At 42.8% G+C, this 16,570-nt stretch overlaps 1 protein-coding gene across 3 annotated transcripts in view; it reads left to right on the forward strand.

Moving 5' to 3' along the window:
• ARID2 (AT-rich interaction domain 2) overlaps window positions 1-16,570 on the forward strand; it is a 124,969-nt gene that overhangs the window by 92,452 nt on the left and 15,947 nt on the right. For all 3 annotated transcript variants that reach the window (XM_077338630.1, XM_077338631.1, XM_077338632.1), the window contains 4 exons: window positions 1,192-1,267; window positions 2,303-2,437; window positions 6,334-6,530; window positions 7,501-10,400. In XM_077338630.1, the coding sequence (XP_077194745.1) occupies window positions 1,192-1,267; window positions 2,303-2,437; window positions 6,334-6,530; window positions 7,501-10,400 (3,308 nt within the window). The remainder of the gene's footprint in view (window positions 1-1,191; window positions 1,268-2,302; window positions 2,438-6,333; window positions 6,531-7,500; window positions 10,401-16,570) is intronic.

Raw genomic sequence — 16,570 nt, forward strand, 5'->3', positions numbered from 1 at the left:
ACAATGGTGAGGGGGTGTTCTGGCTGTCTTAGCCCCTTTCTCTACCTTCTCCCACTTATCTCCTTGTCACTCTAGCTGCTTAAATTAAGGAGAGCAGCTCTTCACGCCGAGAGTTTCTTCCAAAGGGAGAAGGTGCCGGGGGAAACCCCTACTCACTGTTTGTAGGCTCGATCCGATATCTGCCAGTTGTTTTCACTCTGGAGTTGTGATGAGTCAGAAGTCTTGCAAGGAAGAATCCAATTAGCTTTGAAGATTAAAGTAAAAGCTGTGTAGATTGCAGAGTTGTAAGAAAAGACAAAAGTTTTAAAATGGCGAACGGCACTTGCTGGACCCTGTGCACACTGAGCTTATGTTCCAGGGAGTATTAAATTCCCTGCGGAACAGAAAGGCCCCAGAGATTCACAAGGAATTCCTGAGAAGATGGTAGGTGGGTTTGCGTACCCAAAACCCGATTCTGTCAATCACAGCAGTGATTGACCCTCAGTGGAACAGGAGCTCGAAGTATTCGAGCTATCCAAGTGCCATGGCTCCGCCTTCCGAAACAGTCCTTACCTTTGCTATTTTGCTGAGGTATTTGTGCTCATAATATTTTAACAGCAGTAGAAAACTTCTCTGAAATCTTAATATAATATTTAGCTATGCATGAACTTGGTGTATGCATATTTTAATTTTTTAAGTATAAATAACTACCAGGTTTTTTGTTTTTGGTTATACTGAATTGGATCAATTAATTCTGAAGGAGACAAGAAAATGTGCCAGTTCCTCGCATCGTGGTACAGGAATAGGAGTTCTGAGACTAGTACATGGGTGAAAGGGAGGGCTGGATGAGGATAATGTGGGCACAGCCCTCCTGTTACCATCATGGATTAGGCATCACAGTGCTCTGCTGATTCCTCTGCGTAAGAACAAATGTTCTTCTTAGGTTTGAAACGAATTCTTGCTATCTGTGGCATTCCCATATTTTAGGTTAACTAGAGTCAATAACCTAAGTAAAATTAATCTTCCAAGCTTGTTGCCAAGTAATTCCAGGTGCTTCTGCTGATAAGTGGAGTTCAGAACTCACTAAGTTCCTCAGTCTTTAAGAAAAAAATGATGAGATTACAGGTATTTGTAGACAGCTATGGGATAAGAATAATATGGGAAACATAAATGCTAAAATCCTTGATCCCTGATTTGTATTTTTTTCCACAGCATCAAGAGCAGCACAACATGTTGCTCCACCACCCGGGATAGTAGAAATAGACAGTGAAAAATTTGCATGCCAATGGTAAGCATGTAATTCCATTAAAATATTTAATTGATGACAAAGGGTGGGGCAGCCGCTTCAGATTAATGTCTTCATATCTCCCACGTAATCATCTGCTTTGTTTTGTTTCTTATAAAAGCAAACATGTTTAATCTTTGTTTTTGAGAGATATTAAACAGTTAATTTGAACATTCACCATATAGAGAATTATTCATATCAGCTTTTCTCATTTTGCTTAATTTTAGTATTAAAATATTGAGCTAGGAAACAATCCTGGCAGAGAAACATATTTGAGTTCTCTGTTTTAATATTCTCCTTCATAATACCTGAGTCTGTTTTCAAGAGCAACTTGGTGACATTCCTTTCCATTTTACTTACACTATTTTGATGAGATCAAAAAGGATTAAATCATATGATCACATTGCTTTTGATTTTCACTCTGTGCCTTAATCAGGAAATGAAGTGTTATTCCTTTCTGGTCAAATGAGTTGCATTCTGTACCTGAACACTTTTTTGAACATAAACATTTTCAGGCATTGTGTTATGTTAACCAGATCTGTATATTATTCAATAGTAATCTGTAAATTTTCTAATAAATAATGGTTTATTTATTTATATTGATGAATCAGAGATTAACTCAGTGTTTTTGTCATGTCACATTTTATGTGAAACACTTCTATTTCAAACCTAGTGCACATGACATCAACTCTATGCTATAAATATAATAACTCTAAATTAATATTAATAAATTATATTCTTACCCAAGTGGTAGTATAAGCACAGCCATACACATGGGTGACTAACAGTTCTAGCTGTTTGGCTCAGAACCCTTCTAAAGTAATATTGTAACTATGGGGAGGGCCATTTATACAGTGCAATGACATGACCCAGAAGGCTTGGCTAGTGCCACATGTGAACTGAGACTGCATCCTGGAATGTATCCAGAATCTATTACGATGTGCAGGGATATCATGAGTCTATATGGCTCATTGAGTTAAGTTTCTAGAACTAAAAATACTATCTTGTCTATTTAGTGTTACCTATTTCTCTCATCAGGTTGAATGCCCATTTTGAGGTGAATCCAGATTGTTCAGTCTCCCGAGCTGAAATGTACTCTGAATACCTCTCCACTTGCAGTAAATTAGCACGAGGTGGAATCCTAACATCAACTGGATTTTATAAATGTCTTCGGTAAGATAAAACTTAGTTCTACAATAAGCTACATCATGGGATTGTATATGATTCTGTAGTTTATAGTGATAGCCAGCTTCAATCTTAAGGGGAATGTATGCTGTGTGTATGATTTAGACAATAAATATGTCCTTTTCTTTATTTCTTTTTTCAAGGAATATATGAATATGCAGTATGAGTTTCTGTTTTGGGTTTCCCTATCTACTGAGAATTAAAACGTTCCCTTTTTAGCCAATTGTGTGGAAGTGTTTCCTTTGAACCTGTAAAGTTAATTAAATTTAGCCCTATGTTGCAAGCATCTTGCCCTGCTGAGAAATCTAAAATCAGTTACAGTATTTGCTGGTGCATAAGACTACTTTTCCCCCCTGAAATACATGCCTCCAACTGGGGGGGTCGTCTTATACACCGGTTGCACTTCAGTTGGGATAGACATAGCTGCCCACAGTGGCCCATAGTACTGTATTTTGAGTGGAAATGTTGGGGGGTCGTCTTATACGCCCAGTCGTCTTATACGCCGGCAAATACATCTGTATAAAGTGCTGTTTTATCCTTGGAGCCCTTGGCATTTATTTTTAAATAGCAATAAAAAAATTCTGTAGTGCAGCATATTCTGTTTCTTTTTTAAGATAGTCCATATTAGAAAATTGAATTTGTTCAGTGCCCCAGTTTGTTTCAAAAATATGCAAACAAACTTAATGAGCCCACAGAATTCATTAATTATACCCCAGTTTTCTTCCCAGTGGGTACCCAAAGCAGCTTATCACATTTCTTTCTCCTCCTCTATTATTTCTTCACAACAACAGCTTTGTAAGGTTGGGTGGACTAGGACAGTTTGGCAAGCCTAAGAGCTTTCAAATCAAGTTCTCCCCAGCCAGGCACTTTAACCAGAATGTTTTGTTAAGGGGGGCTTACTGCAGTTGTAGTTGTCCATTCTCCTAGTTTGGTAGCTGTTGTAGTAGGTTGCCAACTTCAGGTACTGTTGTTCTGTTCTGGTTTGCTGGCCTGGGGGGCACTGTTTGGTTCTCCTGCCATAGTTGTTCTCACAGAGCAGTTCTGTCAGAGTTCTCTCAGGGTGTCTGGCATCAAAAGGGAAGGCAATTGTAAGCTGCTTTGAGACTCCTTTGGTTAGTGAAAAACGAGGTACAAAAACCAGCAGCTATTCATCCTCTTGACTATTCTGTATTTGTTGGGGGGGAGGCTGGATGGGAGAGCCTGTGATGATGGAGCATTTCCCACCCTCGGCTTATATGCAAGTCAATAAGTTTGCCCAGATTTTGTGGTAAAATTAGGTGCCTCGGCTTACATGCGGTTCAGTTTATGGTACATACTTTTTTGATACTGACATGTAAGCTAAAAACTACCATGGTCAGCATCCATTTCCAGGAAGAGCTGATATAATCACCGCTTTTAAAACCCTCCCTTTTGGCAGGAAATTGAGACTTCCACCCATTGCCTCCAGAAATGGCATCCTTAATGGATAAAGTTTACAACAGTACTTAGATCATACAAGCTAGACACCCATAAAACTCATATGGGCCATGTTGTTCAGGATCCACCGTTTATTTCTCTTTTTGTCCCCTCTGACCTTGTGGTATCCCCTGCATTTTCCCACTCTTTCTTTCCCATAGGCTTTGCTCCTGCTTTTTTGCTTCTGACGTCATAATTTAACTCTTGTGGTAGACCACGTAGACCAGTGGTTCTCAACCTTCCTAATGCCGTGACCCTTTGATACTGTTTCTCATTTTGTGGTGACCCCCAACCGTAAAATTATGCAAGTGTTCTTTCACAGAAATTAAATCAAAACTGACCAATGGTGTGAAAATCCATAGATTGTATATAAATTGTTTTCTTTTTTTCCTGGGATTTCTCAGTTCAGTTCTGCCATTTATCCCACCATGCAGATCTCGCTCTTTTCCGCTGCTCCAGACAGATGAACGCTCTATCTTGATCTACCCCACAAGGCTGTTGTGTGGATGGCACCTCCCCTGGCCAAGTTGCTTGCCCTGCTGTGACCCCTGTGAAAGGGTTGTCTGACCCCCAATGGGGTCCTGAACCCCAGGTTGAGAACCACTGACGTAGACAGAAAGAGATCTAAAGTTTCACTCCCCCCCCCCCCCCCCCGTTTTCTTGGAAAGTCAGTTGTAAGATCTTATTTGTTTGGTGGTATAGTGCCAGCATGGTGTAGTTGTTAAGAGTGGTAACTGCTAATCTGGAGAACACCTTTTCTCCACATATGGCTGGCTGGGTGACCCTGGGCCAGTCACAGTTCTCTTAGGGCTATTCTTGTGGAGCAGTTCTCTTGGAACTCTGTTGGCACCACCTGCCTCACAGGGTGTCTATTGAGGAAGTGTTTGTAAGCCTCTTTGGGACTCCTTCAAGTAGTGAAAAGCAGGTTATATAAACAATCACCTCTTCTTACTGATAGGATTGCCTTGGCTTGGCTCTTGCAAAGAACAGAGAGCCTTCAGTGATGGCCCCAATTAGCTTGCACCCTCTTCCAAAGCGGAAAAGTGACTTAAACTTGGGGAAAGCCATTTTGGGTGGGGACTTCGTGTTTATCTTTGCAGCTGGTTCTGCCCTCTGTTCCCCATAAAGAAGAAAACTCCCAGGACCAATGAATATATCAAAGCACTCTGCAGTTCTTGCTGTCTGCTCCTGAGAAAACAGAGTGATCTTTATCTTGATCCTGTCCTATACAAAAAGGTGCTTTCCTGCTCTGCAGACTGGTGGCTCAAATCTAGATTTCTTTAAAAAGTTATTTTAAGGGTGACCTGAGAATATGGATTCCAGTAAGGTCGGACCCAGTTTGGTGTAATGATTAAGAGTGGCAGCCTCTGATTTGGAGAATCAGGTTTGATTCCTCATTCGTCCTCCACAGGCAGCCAGCTGGGTGACCGTGAGCTAGTCAGTTCTCTCAGAGCTCTCACCTGCCACACCTAATTTCCACACTGGAGGTTTTGTGTTGGGCTGCAGACCGGAGTTTGAGCTGGGGCAGTTTGCCCTGCCTTTTCTGAGTCCCGCGTAGGGGAGCATTTGGCCCGCTGCACCTCGTCGACCCCAGAAACTGGGGCAGTAAAGTTCTCAGTATGGAAACAGTCAGGGTGTCTATTGTGATTGTGGGGAAATGAATGGTAGGCGATTCTAAATCGCTTTGAGGTAGTAAAAAGCGATATACAAAATAACACCTCTTCTCTTCTTTACCTCCTTTCCTCCCCCTCGTTTTTCTAGCCCCTCCCCTTGTTTTTTTTTTCTTTCAGCCTTTCTTTACCCACCCCTTTTTCCTGTTCTGTCTCTTGTTTCCAGAATCCCTTCCCATATCCTATGCATCCTAGACTTTTCTCTGCTTCACCCCACTTATCACTTATTGTCTCCCAGCTGCTGGGATTGCTTGAGACAAAGCTTTAGAACCTTGATTTCTAAGCAGCTCCACAGTGGTGACATGAGACCTCGCTCTCTCTTTTTAAAATTAATTATAGTTGTCTGCAAACCTGGGGATTCCCCTCAATTCAGTAGAAATGTGCCTCACCTCTTTATATGGCTTTATTATTAAGCTGCGGTTTTGGCCATGTTCAAAATTAGATATAACAAGTGGGGAACCTACAAAGACTCGATAAGCTCACATCATTTCCCCCTGTATCTTCTTTATCTCCTCTTGCCCACCCCCATATTCTCATCTCATCTATTAGTAGGAGGAAGGGAAGCATGAGTGGATTGGAAGGCTATAAGGCTATAACAGAGAGATTATATAGAAAGATCAGTCCGGTCTCTGAATTAACATATCCATAAATGGGATCATGTTGCAAATGAGATACATTAATGGTGATATGAAACTGGTGCTAGAAATCTAGAATTGGTGTGATTGCTGTCAATAATATACATTTGCTTATCTTTAACAGAACTGTCTTTCCAAATCATTCAGTAAAGAGAGTAGAGGATCCAAATAACAATGGGCAGGCACATATTCATGTGGTAGGAGTAAAAAGGAGGGCTATACCACTCCCTATTCAGATGTACTATCAGCAGCAACCTTCTTCAGCTCCTGTTCTCCGGGTTGATTCTGTTCCTGATGTGTCTCCATCTCCTTCACCAGCAGGTATTTCTTTATCGGGAATATTGCATGGTGTGTCATCATAAATTCTGACTGCTACAGCTCTGGTTAACATAGAACAAGTGGTAGGCACACATTCCTTTTACTTCCGTGCTGTATGCGGAGTGTGGTATATGATTGGGCATGTGTGGCCTTTTTAATTCAAAGGCTGATAAATGAATCAGATAGACACCTAGTGGTATGGAGGACTCATGCAGGGGGTGAGGACTGTGGGTCATGTTCTTAACATACAGTGTTCTGTTGCTGGGCCAATGCATGAACTAGCTCCCAATATAACACAATCTTTGATTAATTGTTTGTCTGGTGGGGGCTTAGTTTCATTGTTGGCTGACAAAGCTATTAATGCCACTTAGCACAACATTTCTTAAATCCTTCCCCTCACCCCCAAGTTATAACATAGTTCTGATGAAGCCCGAAAGAATACACTTATTCATGTGGATAGGGCAAAATGGGCTGCAGAAAACCACATAAGAATAAAAAGGGGATGCACTGTTTTTGATTGTAATGGAAAGTATTTGCCCCTGGACTTCTGGCTTCAATGGTAACTAAAAACAATATGTAATTGTATATAATAATTATGTAGTTTTGAAATGGTGCTTATTTATTTGGTTGTTTGTTTGTTTATTATGTTCATATACTGCCCTCCCCTGAGGCCCAGGGTGGTTTACATACAACAGGCAAACAATACAGATAACTCAGTTGTTGAACAATAACAATGCAGTGATAACAAAATAACATTAGAACAGTAGAACGATGGTGAGAACATTAAATCAACTGTAGCCTACTGATGGTCCTGAGGGTTGGACAAGTCAGCAGTGTTTTCCATGGGAGGGAGGCTCAGGGGCCAATGGGAAGTGGTTGGTTCAGGTCAACCTCAACCCTTTAGCAGGCCCATCGGAACTGTTTATTTATATCAAGGTTCCTACTTTGGACTTCTGTTTTGTTTTTTCAACAGGACTCCCACATGGACCACAAAGTGTAGGAAACCATTTTCAGAGGACCCCTGTTAACAATCAGTCTTCAAATCTAATTGCAACACAAATGTCTTTTCCCATTCAAGGTGTACCTGCAGTGGTACAGACTTCTTCCAGGATACCACAGAATCCTTCAGCTCACAGTCAGCAACAGCAAAACACAACTGTGACTGTAATACAAAATAAAGCTCCAATTTCTTGTGAAGTTGTCAAGGCCACAGTAATACAGAGTACTGTTCCCCAGTCCACAGTTCCTGTCACTATTGCTGTAGGAGGCGGTGCACAAACTTCAAATCAGAATCATAGCAGCACAGGACCACAACCATCAGTTACTGTTGTCAGCTCTCAGACTTTGCTTCATCAACCAGTAATTCAGCAGTCCCCTTTACATGCAGTGGTTCCAGGACAAATACCCTCAGGCACTCCCGTTACCGTAATTCAACAAGCTGTCCCTCAGGGTCATATATTTGGCAGAGTACAGAACATACCAGCATGCACTTCAGCAGTTTCACAGGGTCAACAGCTCATTACCACATCATCACAATCTGTACAAACATCATCTCAGCAGTCCACAGCTGGTAACCAGCAGCAGGACACCGTCATCATAGCACCTCAGCAGTACGTCACAAATTCAGCATCCAATATTGTTTCAGCTACTACAGTCCAGAATTTCCAAGTTGCTCCTGGGCAAGTGGTTACTATTGCTGGTGTCCAAAATCCACCGACATCCAGGGTAGGGTTTCAGAATATTGCACCAAAGCCTCTGCCTTCTCAGCAAGTTCCTACAACAGTGGTACAGCAGCCCATTCAACAGTCACCACAGCAGCAGCAACCTCCACCACCTCAACAAAGTGTAGTGATTGTAAGCCAGCCAGCTCAGCAAGGTCCAACATATGCACCAGCCATTCACCAAATTGTTCTTACTAATCCAGCTTCGATTCCAGCTGGCCAAACTGTTCAGTTGTCTGGGCAGCCAAACCTAACTCCTTCTTCCTCACCATCTCCTGGACCAATTTCAAATAACCAAGTCCCTACGGTAATATCATCTCCATCTCTCACCCCTCCAACTCCAGGACCTCCTCCCACTGTCAGCCAGATGCTTTCGGTGAAGAGGCAGCAACAGCAGCAGCATTCACCAGCACCTTCCCAGCCACCAGTACAAGTCCAACAGCAACAGCAGGTGCAGATGCAAGTTCAGCAACAGCAAAGTAACCCAGGGGTTGGCCAGCCCCCTCCCAGTGAATCCAGCTTGATAAAGCAGCTGTTGTTACCAAAGCGAGGTCCTTCTACTCCTGGTGGTAAGCTTATACTCCCAGCACCACAGATTCCTCCTCCAAATAATGCAAGAGCTCCCAGCCCTCAGGTGGTTTATCAGATGGCCAATAACCAAACACCAGGTTTTGGCGTCCAAGGGCAATCTTCCACTCAGCCATTATTAGTTGGACAGCAAAACGTTCAGTTGGTCCAGGGTGCAATCCCACCCCAAGGAGCAGTGCAAACAGTTCCTATTTCCAATTTGCAGATATTGCCAGGCCAGTTAATCTCCAATAGCCCCGCAACTATTTTCCAAGGGACTTCTGGCAATCAGGTTACCATAACAGTTGTGCCAAATACTAGTTTTGCTACAGCAACTGTGAGTCAGGGAAATGCAACTCAGATCATTGCTCCAGCTGGACTTGCAATGAGTGGAACACAAGCAGGAGTTGGACTTCAGGTGCAAACGCTTCCACCTACCCAAGCACCTCTCTCTGGACAATCAACATGTTCTGCTACTGCTCCCCCATTCAAAGGAGATAAAATCATTTGCCAAAAGGAAGAAGAAGCAAAGGAGGCAACAGGTTTACATATTCATGAGCGTAAAATAGAGGTTATGGAGAACCCTTCTTGTCGAAGAGGAGCTGCAAACACCAGCAATGGCGATGCAAAGGAAAATGAAACACAAATGGGGAGTCTTCTAAATGGACGAAAGTATGACTCCAGTCTACCTCCAGCTAACTCAGGGAAAACTCAGAATGAGGCCAATCAGTTCTCACAGGTCAGTAATGGACCATCATTAGACCTGGGTGAGAATGGAGCTGTTGGAAAGCAGAACTTTGAGCAAACGGACATGCAGGAAATTAAAAGTGATTTGAGGAAGCCCCTCATTAATGGAATCTGTGACTTTGAAAAAGGTGATGGTTCCCATTTAAGCAAAAACATTCCAAATCACAAAACTTCCAATCATGTAGGAAATGGCGAGATCTCTCCAGCAGAACAAGGGAATTTGGATGCCACACAACAAGATGTTGCCAAAGGTGATCAAGGGGAAAGATTTTCCAACGGACCTGTATTAGGTTTTGGTACTACTTCTGTGGTAAGCAGTACACAAGAGGCTTCAAAACTGTTAACTCAGCAACTTAGTGGTACCAATGTTGATTTACCGAATGGACCTCTAGCTTCAAGTTTGAACTCAGATGTGCCTCAGCAACGCCCAAGTGTAGTTGTCTCACCACAGTCGACGGCCTCTGTTATACAGGGGCATCAAATCATAGCAGTTCCGCGCTCAGGACCTCGAGGGTCCCTGGCTCCCCTGTCATCTGAAGTTCGGTCCCCTAACGGCACAGCAGAATGCAAAACTGTAAAGAGGCCAGCCGAGGATAATGATAGGGAAACTGTTCCAGGAATCCCAAATAAAGTAGGAGTTAGAATTGTTACAATCAGTGACCCTAATAAGGCTGGCTGCAGCGCGACTATGGTTGCTGTGCCAGCCGGTGCAGATCCAAGTACTGTAGCAAAAGTAGCAATAGAAAGTGCTGTTCAGCAGAAGCAGCAGCAACAGCAGCAGCAACAGCAGCAGCAACAGCAGCATCCAGTACCGTACATGCAAAGTATGGTCTCGCAGGTAGGTCTAGATCTGTCTGTCTTACATCTACTCTTCGCCAAACTTTATTAAATACATGACTGTGTGGAGATGTAAACTTTCAAAAGTTGTATCTTTTGATATGATGGCTTTTAAATGTTCAGAAAACTGTTTTATACATTCACTAACTGAGCTAGTAGATTTTACTGGTCTTTGAGCAGTGAAAATAGAGTTTTAGCTTGTTGATATTAATTATTCTTAATCATGTGTGATTTGATTATACATAGGAGTGAGCTTTTTGCATTTAATTTTGTTTAATTGATTTGTTATTCGGAAAATGAAGATATTCTTTGCTGCATTTTAGAGATTTATAGTGATTTGTTCCTGCTTATGCCACATTGAAGTCCGTGCACTGCATCTCTTTGCCTCTGTTTACAACTGGTATCTTATTTATGCAGCATATATTTCTTACATATGCTAAAAATGGGGGTCATCAACCCCCGGTCTGCGGCCCGGTACCGGTCTCTCTTTCTCTGCCTCTTTCTCTCCCTCTCACTTGCTCTCTTTCTGTCTTTCATTCTTCCTTTCTTCTATTCATCCATCCACCCACCCATCCCTTTATCTCCTTTCTCGCTCCCATCCATCCATTTCTCTTCTGCCTTTCTTCCTTCCATTCTTTCTCCCATCGCTTACTCTGCTTTCTCCCCTTCTCTCTCTCTCTCTCTCTCCCTTTCTCTATGCCTGCCTGCCTGCCTGCCTTCCTTCCTTCCTTCCTTCCTTCCTTCCTTCCTTCCTTCCTTCCTTCCTTCCTTCCTTCCTTCCTTCCTTCCTTCCTTCCCACCCTCCCCCCTCCCTCCCCCCCCTCCCTCCAGTGTTCTGGCCACTGCATCTTTCATCTGGAGCAATTGGAATAGGCTCCATCCAGTGACTTCTATGCACACACACGCCCTTGGCAGTATCTTGGTCTTGCGAGTAGATCATATCTTGCTGAATCAGGGCAAAGAAGCAGAGAAGCTTTAAAATAAAGCTTTGCTCTAATACAAGATTTAAAATGAATTCTTTTTAACACAGGCTTTCCCTAAATCTCAGATTTCAGTCTCAGCTGTGTAATTGCACTAGTGGCTTTCTCAATCACTAGAAGAACAAGAATCACTGCTGTAAGCTGCTGTTAGTTTCCATGAAAATGTACATTAAAGTTGCCTTGTAACTCCAGTCCTACAGTAAAACTAAAAATATTCCCATGTCAACTAGTGGGATTATGACATCACAGGCTTATTCCTTCAGTTACTGCCTGTGAGTCTCATTCAGTAGCTGTAACCTGTTACCATATTTTCTGCTGTCACTTTGCTGGCTACAAAATCTTAGGTCTTAAAGGTGAGACAGGCACAGTCTGTAGAGAAGTGAAAGATTGGGAACATAAAGGAGCTTTCCTTCTCCCCAGAAACACATCCCTAGGGACTCTGTATGTTGGTTAGTAGGTAAGAAGCCTGAAGAGAGAGAATGCTACTGAACTGGATTGAAACAAGAGGCCTTGCACAGTCTGTGCTCTGGTCTGGGATATTATAGATCTTCCTCATTACAAATGTCATATGGTGGAGTGAAAGTGGTCAGAAAATTTTACCACAGGGGAAAATTGGAAGGAGATGGCAGGTAGTTTGAAATTCCTTCCACTTTTTGCACTTACTCCCACTTGCTGACTTAGTTCCATCTTTATCTTTGAGTCTAAAAAATGATGCAAGATAGACTTGGAGTGATGCCTGTATGTAGGTAGTGATTCCTTTTGTCTAAAAATCAATGTATTCTATACAGTGGAATCCCAGTTCCTTAATCTTAGCATTGGACAACATGATGTGATTGTATGGTGATGGGGAAAAGACAGATGCTTAAGCAGCGTTCTTAATTATTGCTGTACATATTCTAAAAAGCAGCCCATTGTCTGAGGTAGGAAAGAATCTGGGCTATTCATCTATCTGGGATTTTCCCTTTTTTCTACTTTTGCTTATGATCCCATTGTCACAGAAATAGTAAGTGTAGTTGATTCTGTGCCTCATGTATGTTTTTGGCCAGGAATTTGGGCATGATCTTTGATACCTCTTTGTCAGTGAAGGCTCAAGTCACATGAGTAGCAAAGCTGTCTTTTTTCCATCTTTGCCAGGCTAAACTACTAGCACCCTATCTGGCCTCTGAACACCTCACCATACTGATCCATGCAATGGTCACCTCTAGATTGGATTACTGTAACTCACTCTATGGGGGGCTACCATTGACCCTAATCTAGAAATTACAACTAGTTGAAATTCTGCCACGCAGATCCCCACTAGAACACCGTGGAGGGCCTACCTCAGGCAAGTACTGCGGCCGCTACATTGATTAGGAGCGAGGATTTCTAATTTGGTGAGCCAGGTTTGATTCCCCGTTCTCCCAAATGCAGCCAGCTAGGTGACCTTGGGCTCACCACAGCACTGATAAAGCTGTTCTGACTGAGCAGTAATATTAGGGCTCTCTCAGCCTCATCCACCTCACAGGGTGTCTGTTGTAGGGAGAGAAAAGGGAAGGTGACTTTGAGACTCCTTCTGGTAGAAAAAAAGAGGCATATAAGAACCAACTCTTCTTATCTAAGGAACCCCCTGTCTGAATATGTCCTCTGGAGGACACTTTGCTCAGCTACTGCAAAATGACTGGTAATCCAAAGAAGTCCAACTGGCCTCGACCAGGGCCAGGGCTTTCTCTGGCTTCGTTCTTGCCTGATGGAATGAGCTCCCAGAGAACATCAGGGCCCTGAAGGAACTGACACAGGCAGAGCTCTTCCCCCAGGCTTATGGTTGAGGACAGTTTGGAAAATTACATAATTGATCATCGATGAGCCTCCCCTGCTCATCATTCCTGCTCGCTTCTCTTGTAATTCAGAAGGACAATAATTGTACACCCAGCTTACTCCAGCCAACTGGCCCAACCCATTAGACATGGCTTGTAGGTTTTATTGTAGTTACCAATAAGGAATTGTTTATTTTAACTGCACTTTAATTGTATTTTAAATTAACAGATGTAAACTGCCCCAAGATGACTGGTTCAATAGAAATAAATAAATTGCATAGTGCAGCCTTTTATGCTTCTGGAAGACACTGTTGGTACACAAAAATAGACCCAACCAAACATAGGGGAACTGCTGCCATATAAGCTTCAAGAAGCTGTAAGAAAGAAGATAAGAAATTTACCACCTAAGGCTTTGCTAATTATAGAGGCAAATCCTTGGCCCCACCAGATGAAAACTGCAACTATTGGATTCTGAGATCTCTGAGCATTCTTCAGAGACAGAGGATGGGGAAAAGCCTCAATGGGAAATATAATTTTTGCCATTCACTTTGGAATAATGTTTGCTGTTCATCAAATGTGGGTAAGAAGGGGAAATGAAGGCTCCTGAGTTCTGTGAGAACCACAGTTCTATGCATACTTATGCTAAAACAAATATGCCTTTTATGTATCAGAACACTGATTCATCTAGGCCAAATACTGTCTATTCTAACTGGCAGTGTTTCTGGTAGAGTTCTTGCCCTGTCATTTTGCTTTAAAACTAAGATGTGAAGGATTTAATTAGGATTTGGAACAGCAAACAGGACTCTAGAACAGTAATCCTAACTTTTTTCATATGGTAACCCAGATGTCGAAATTTATTTTGTACAGTGATCAGCTAAGTAAACTATGACCTTGGCACCCATCTATTGCAGCATTCCATTTTCTGCAGTGGCCAACCAGATGTGTTTGAGAAAGCAACAAGCATGCTACAAAGAGTTAAGCTGCCCCTACTATAAAACAAGTAGCATACTGAAATACATAGCCTTGGCGCATGGCAGTTAATGTTCATAGAGTTTACATTTGACCATCCTGTCGTCCTTCATTACTCCCTTTTAATTCTCTTTAAGATTCTATGAAACTCACTCTAGTCACCCATCAGGACAGATGTTACTTGATTCTTTATCATTTAACATGCATATGCAGCAAAGAATAATTGTATGTTATGGAAGATACTGTTTCCAGTTTCAGGCCCAAAATACAGGTCAAAGCCTTGCCTCAAAACAAGCACTGAATTTGGTTCTTCAAGAATCCACTTCACACATTACAATTTCCTTAGGATGACATTATTTGACATAGGCCTTGACACCTATCATTTGTATATATTTGTATATATCATTTGTATATATTGTATATACCTATCATTTGTAGTCAAATGTCATTTCTTGATTATTGGGATAACACAGTTTCATTCAGCACTCATCTGAACACCTCCTGCGGCGCCGTGGGCGCCGCGGACTAAATAAAACAGTAAGGGCTTTAGGGGCGGGATGTGTCCGGGATGAGGAAGGGTCCGGATTGGACCCTTCCTCCGGACAGACCATCGGAGGGACCAATCGGCAGGCGCTTCACCGGGGGCTCCCTGCCCAGCGCGCCTCTCACCGCATCAGCCCGCAGCCCAGCGAGCCCCCGCCAGCCGCCCGGCTGCCGGGGGCTCCCTTGCCTAGCGCCCGCTGTATTCAGAATACAGCGGGCTTGAATACTAGTGACAGAAGTGAAGTACTGAAGACACAACAGCAGGCATTTCCCTTGAGAAGGAAAACTGGGGGGAACCTAAAGAAACCAGAATGGCTGTATAAACAGCCTTCAAAAGAATTGAATAACAAAAAAGACTCATTTAGGAAATGGAAGGAGGACGTTATAACCAAGAAGAAATATAAACAAATAACCAATGTTTGTAGGGAGAGTTTTAGAAAAGCTAAAGCACAGTATGAGCTTGGGCTAGCAAGAAATGCTAAAAACAAAAAAAAAGTTCTTTAGTTATATTCAAAGAAAAAGAGTAGGGACAGGGTAGGACCATTGTGGGGACTAAAAAGTGACAGTGTAATACAGCGTTCGCTGGCAGGGGCTCATGGGAATTGTAGTCCACGGACATCTGGAGGGCTGTAGTTTGACTACCCCTGGTGTAACAGGTAATGAAGAGAGGGATGAATTGCTCACTTCCGACTTTTCCTTCCTCTTACAAGGGGAATTATGCTCAACATGGCAAAATCATTTCCTATGATCAGGGATAAGAGTTATGGCCTAGTATCACTGTAGGGTTAGTCCATAAACATCTGATTTCTTTAAATGAAACCAAACCTGGGCCACATGAATTGCATCTAAGGGTACTAAAAGATCTTGCAGATGTAATTTTTGAGCCTCTGTCCATTATTTTTGACAATCCTTGAGGCACAGGTGAAGTGCCAGAAGATTGGAGATGGGCAAATGTTGTCCCCATCTTCAAGAAGGGGAAAAAGGAGGATCCAGGTAACTACTGACCTGTCAGCTTGATGTCTATAGCTAGCAAAATTGTAGAACAAATCATCAAATTGTCGGTCCTTTAGCAGCTAGAGTGGATGGCTGTAATTACTAGGGGCCATTCTGCACTTCTTAAAACATAGTGTTAAGCCAATTTCTTAATGCTATTAAAAATCACATCCCCTGGCATTTCTCACCTCCTCGCTCTCTGTTTCTTCTCCCGCTTCCTGGCACTCCACATGGCTGATTAAAATGATGGAGGAGAGGAACTCGCTATACCAGCAAATCCCCCTCACCTGTCAATCATGGCAGCCAGCCAGCCAATCAGCTTTCGCTCAGCTTTAAAGGGAAAGCAATGCAAGCAATCTTTTTTTTAAAGTAGAAATTCTCCATTGCTATGCCTATGCATCTAATCATAGGTGCATAGTGCATATTTTAATGCCACCCCATTTTGGAATTATGAGGTTTGAAGATCCACAAAAGTAATTTTTTTTCCCAATTTGAGGGGAGGGTTGAGAGGCATGCTTTGTGCGGCAACTGATGGGTGGAAATTTTTTCTCTCTGCCTGGCTTAAGAAATGTGTATTCGTTGCTTCAGGCAGCTTGATCCCAAAATAAAGAAAAGAAAAGAAAGAAAAAGCCCTGTTCCAGGGAGAAGGGAAAGGGAAGCGGGCATGAGGGTAGGCAGTGGAGATGGAGATCACACTACTTCTGGCCACTTTGGTTACACACAGCTATTTTGCTAGTGGCTGCTGGTGGCTCCTTCCACTTGCACAACAAGCACTGGCCCCACTCGAGGCCTGGGTGGTCACAAGGCAGCACAGAGGCCACCTGGGCCATGCTGCTGCAAAGGTGAAGTGGGGGGGGGAGATGGGAGGCAGAAACAAGGAACCAGGAAGGAGG

This window comes from Paroedura picta, chromosome 5, assembly GCF_049243985.1.
Source record: "Paroedura picta isolate Pp20150507F chromosome 5, Ppicta_v3.0, whole genome shotgun sequence".
In the NCBI taxonomy this organism is placed as follows: Eukaryota; Metazoa; Chordata; class Lepidosauria; order Squamata; family Gekkonidae; genus Paroedura; species Paroedura picta.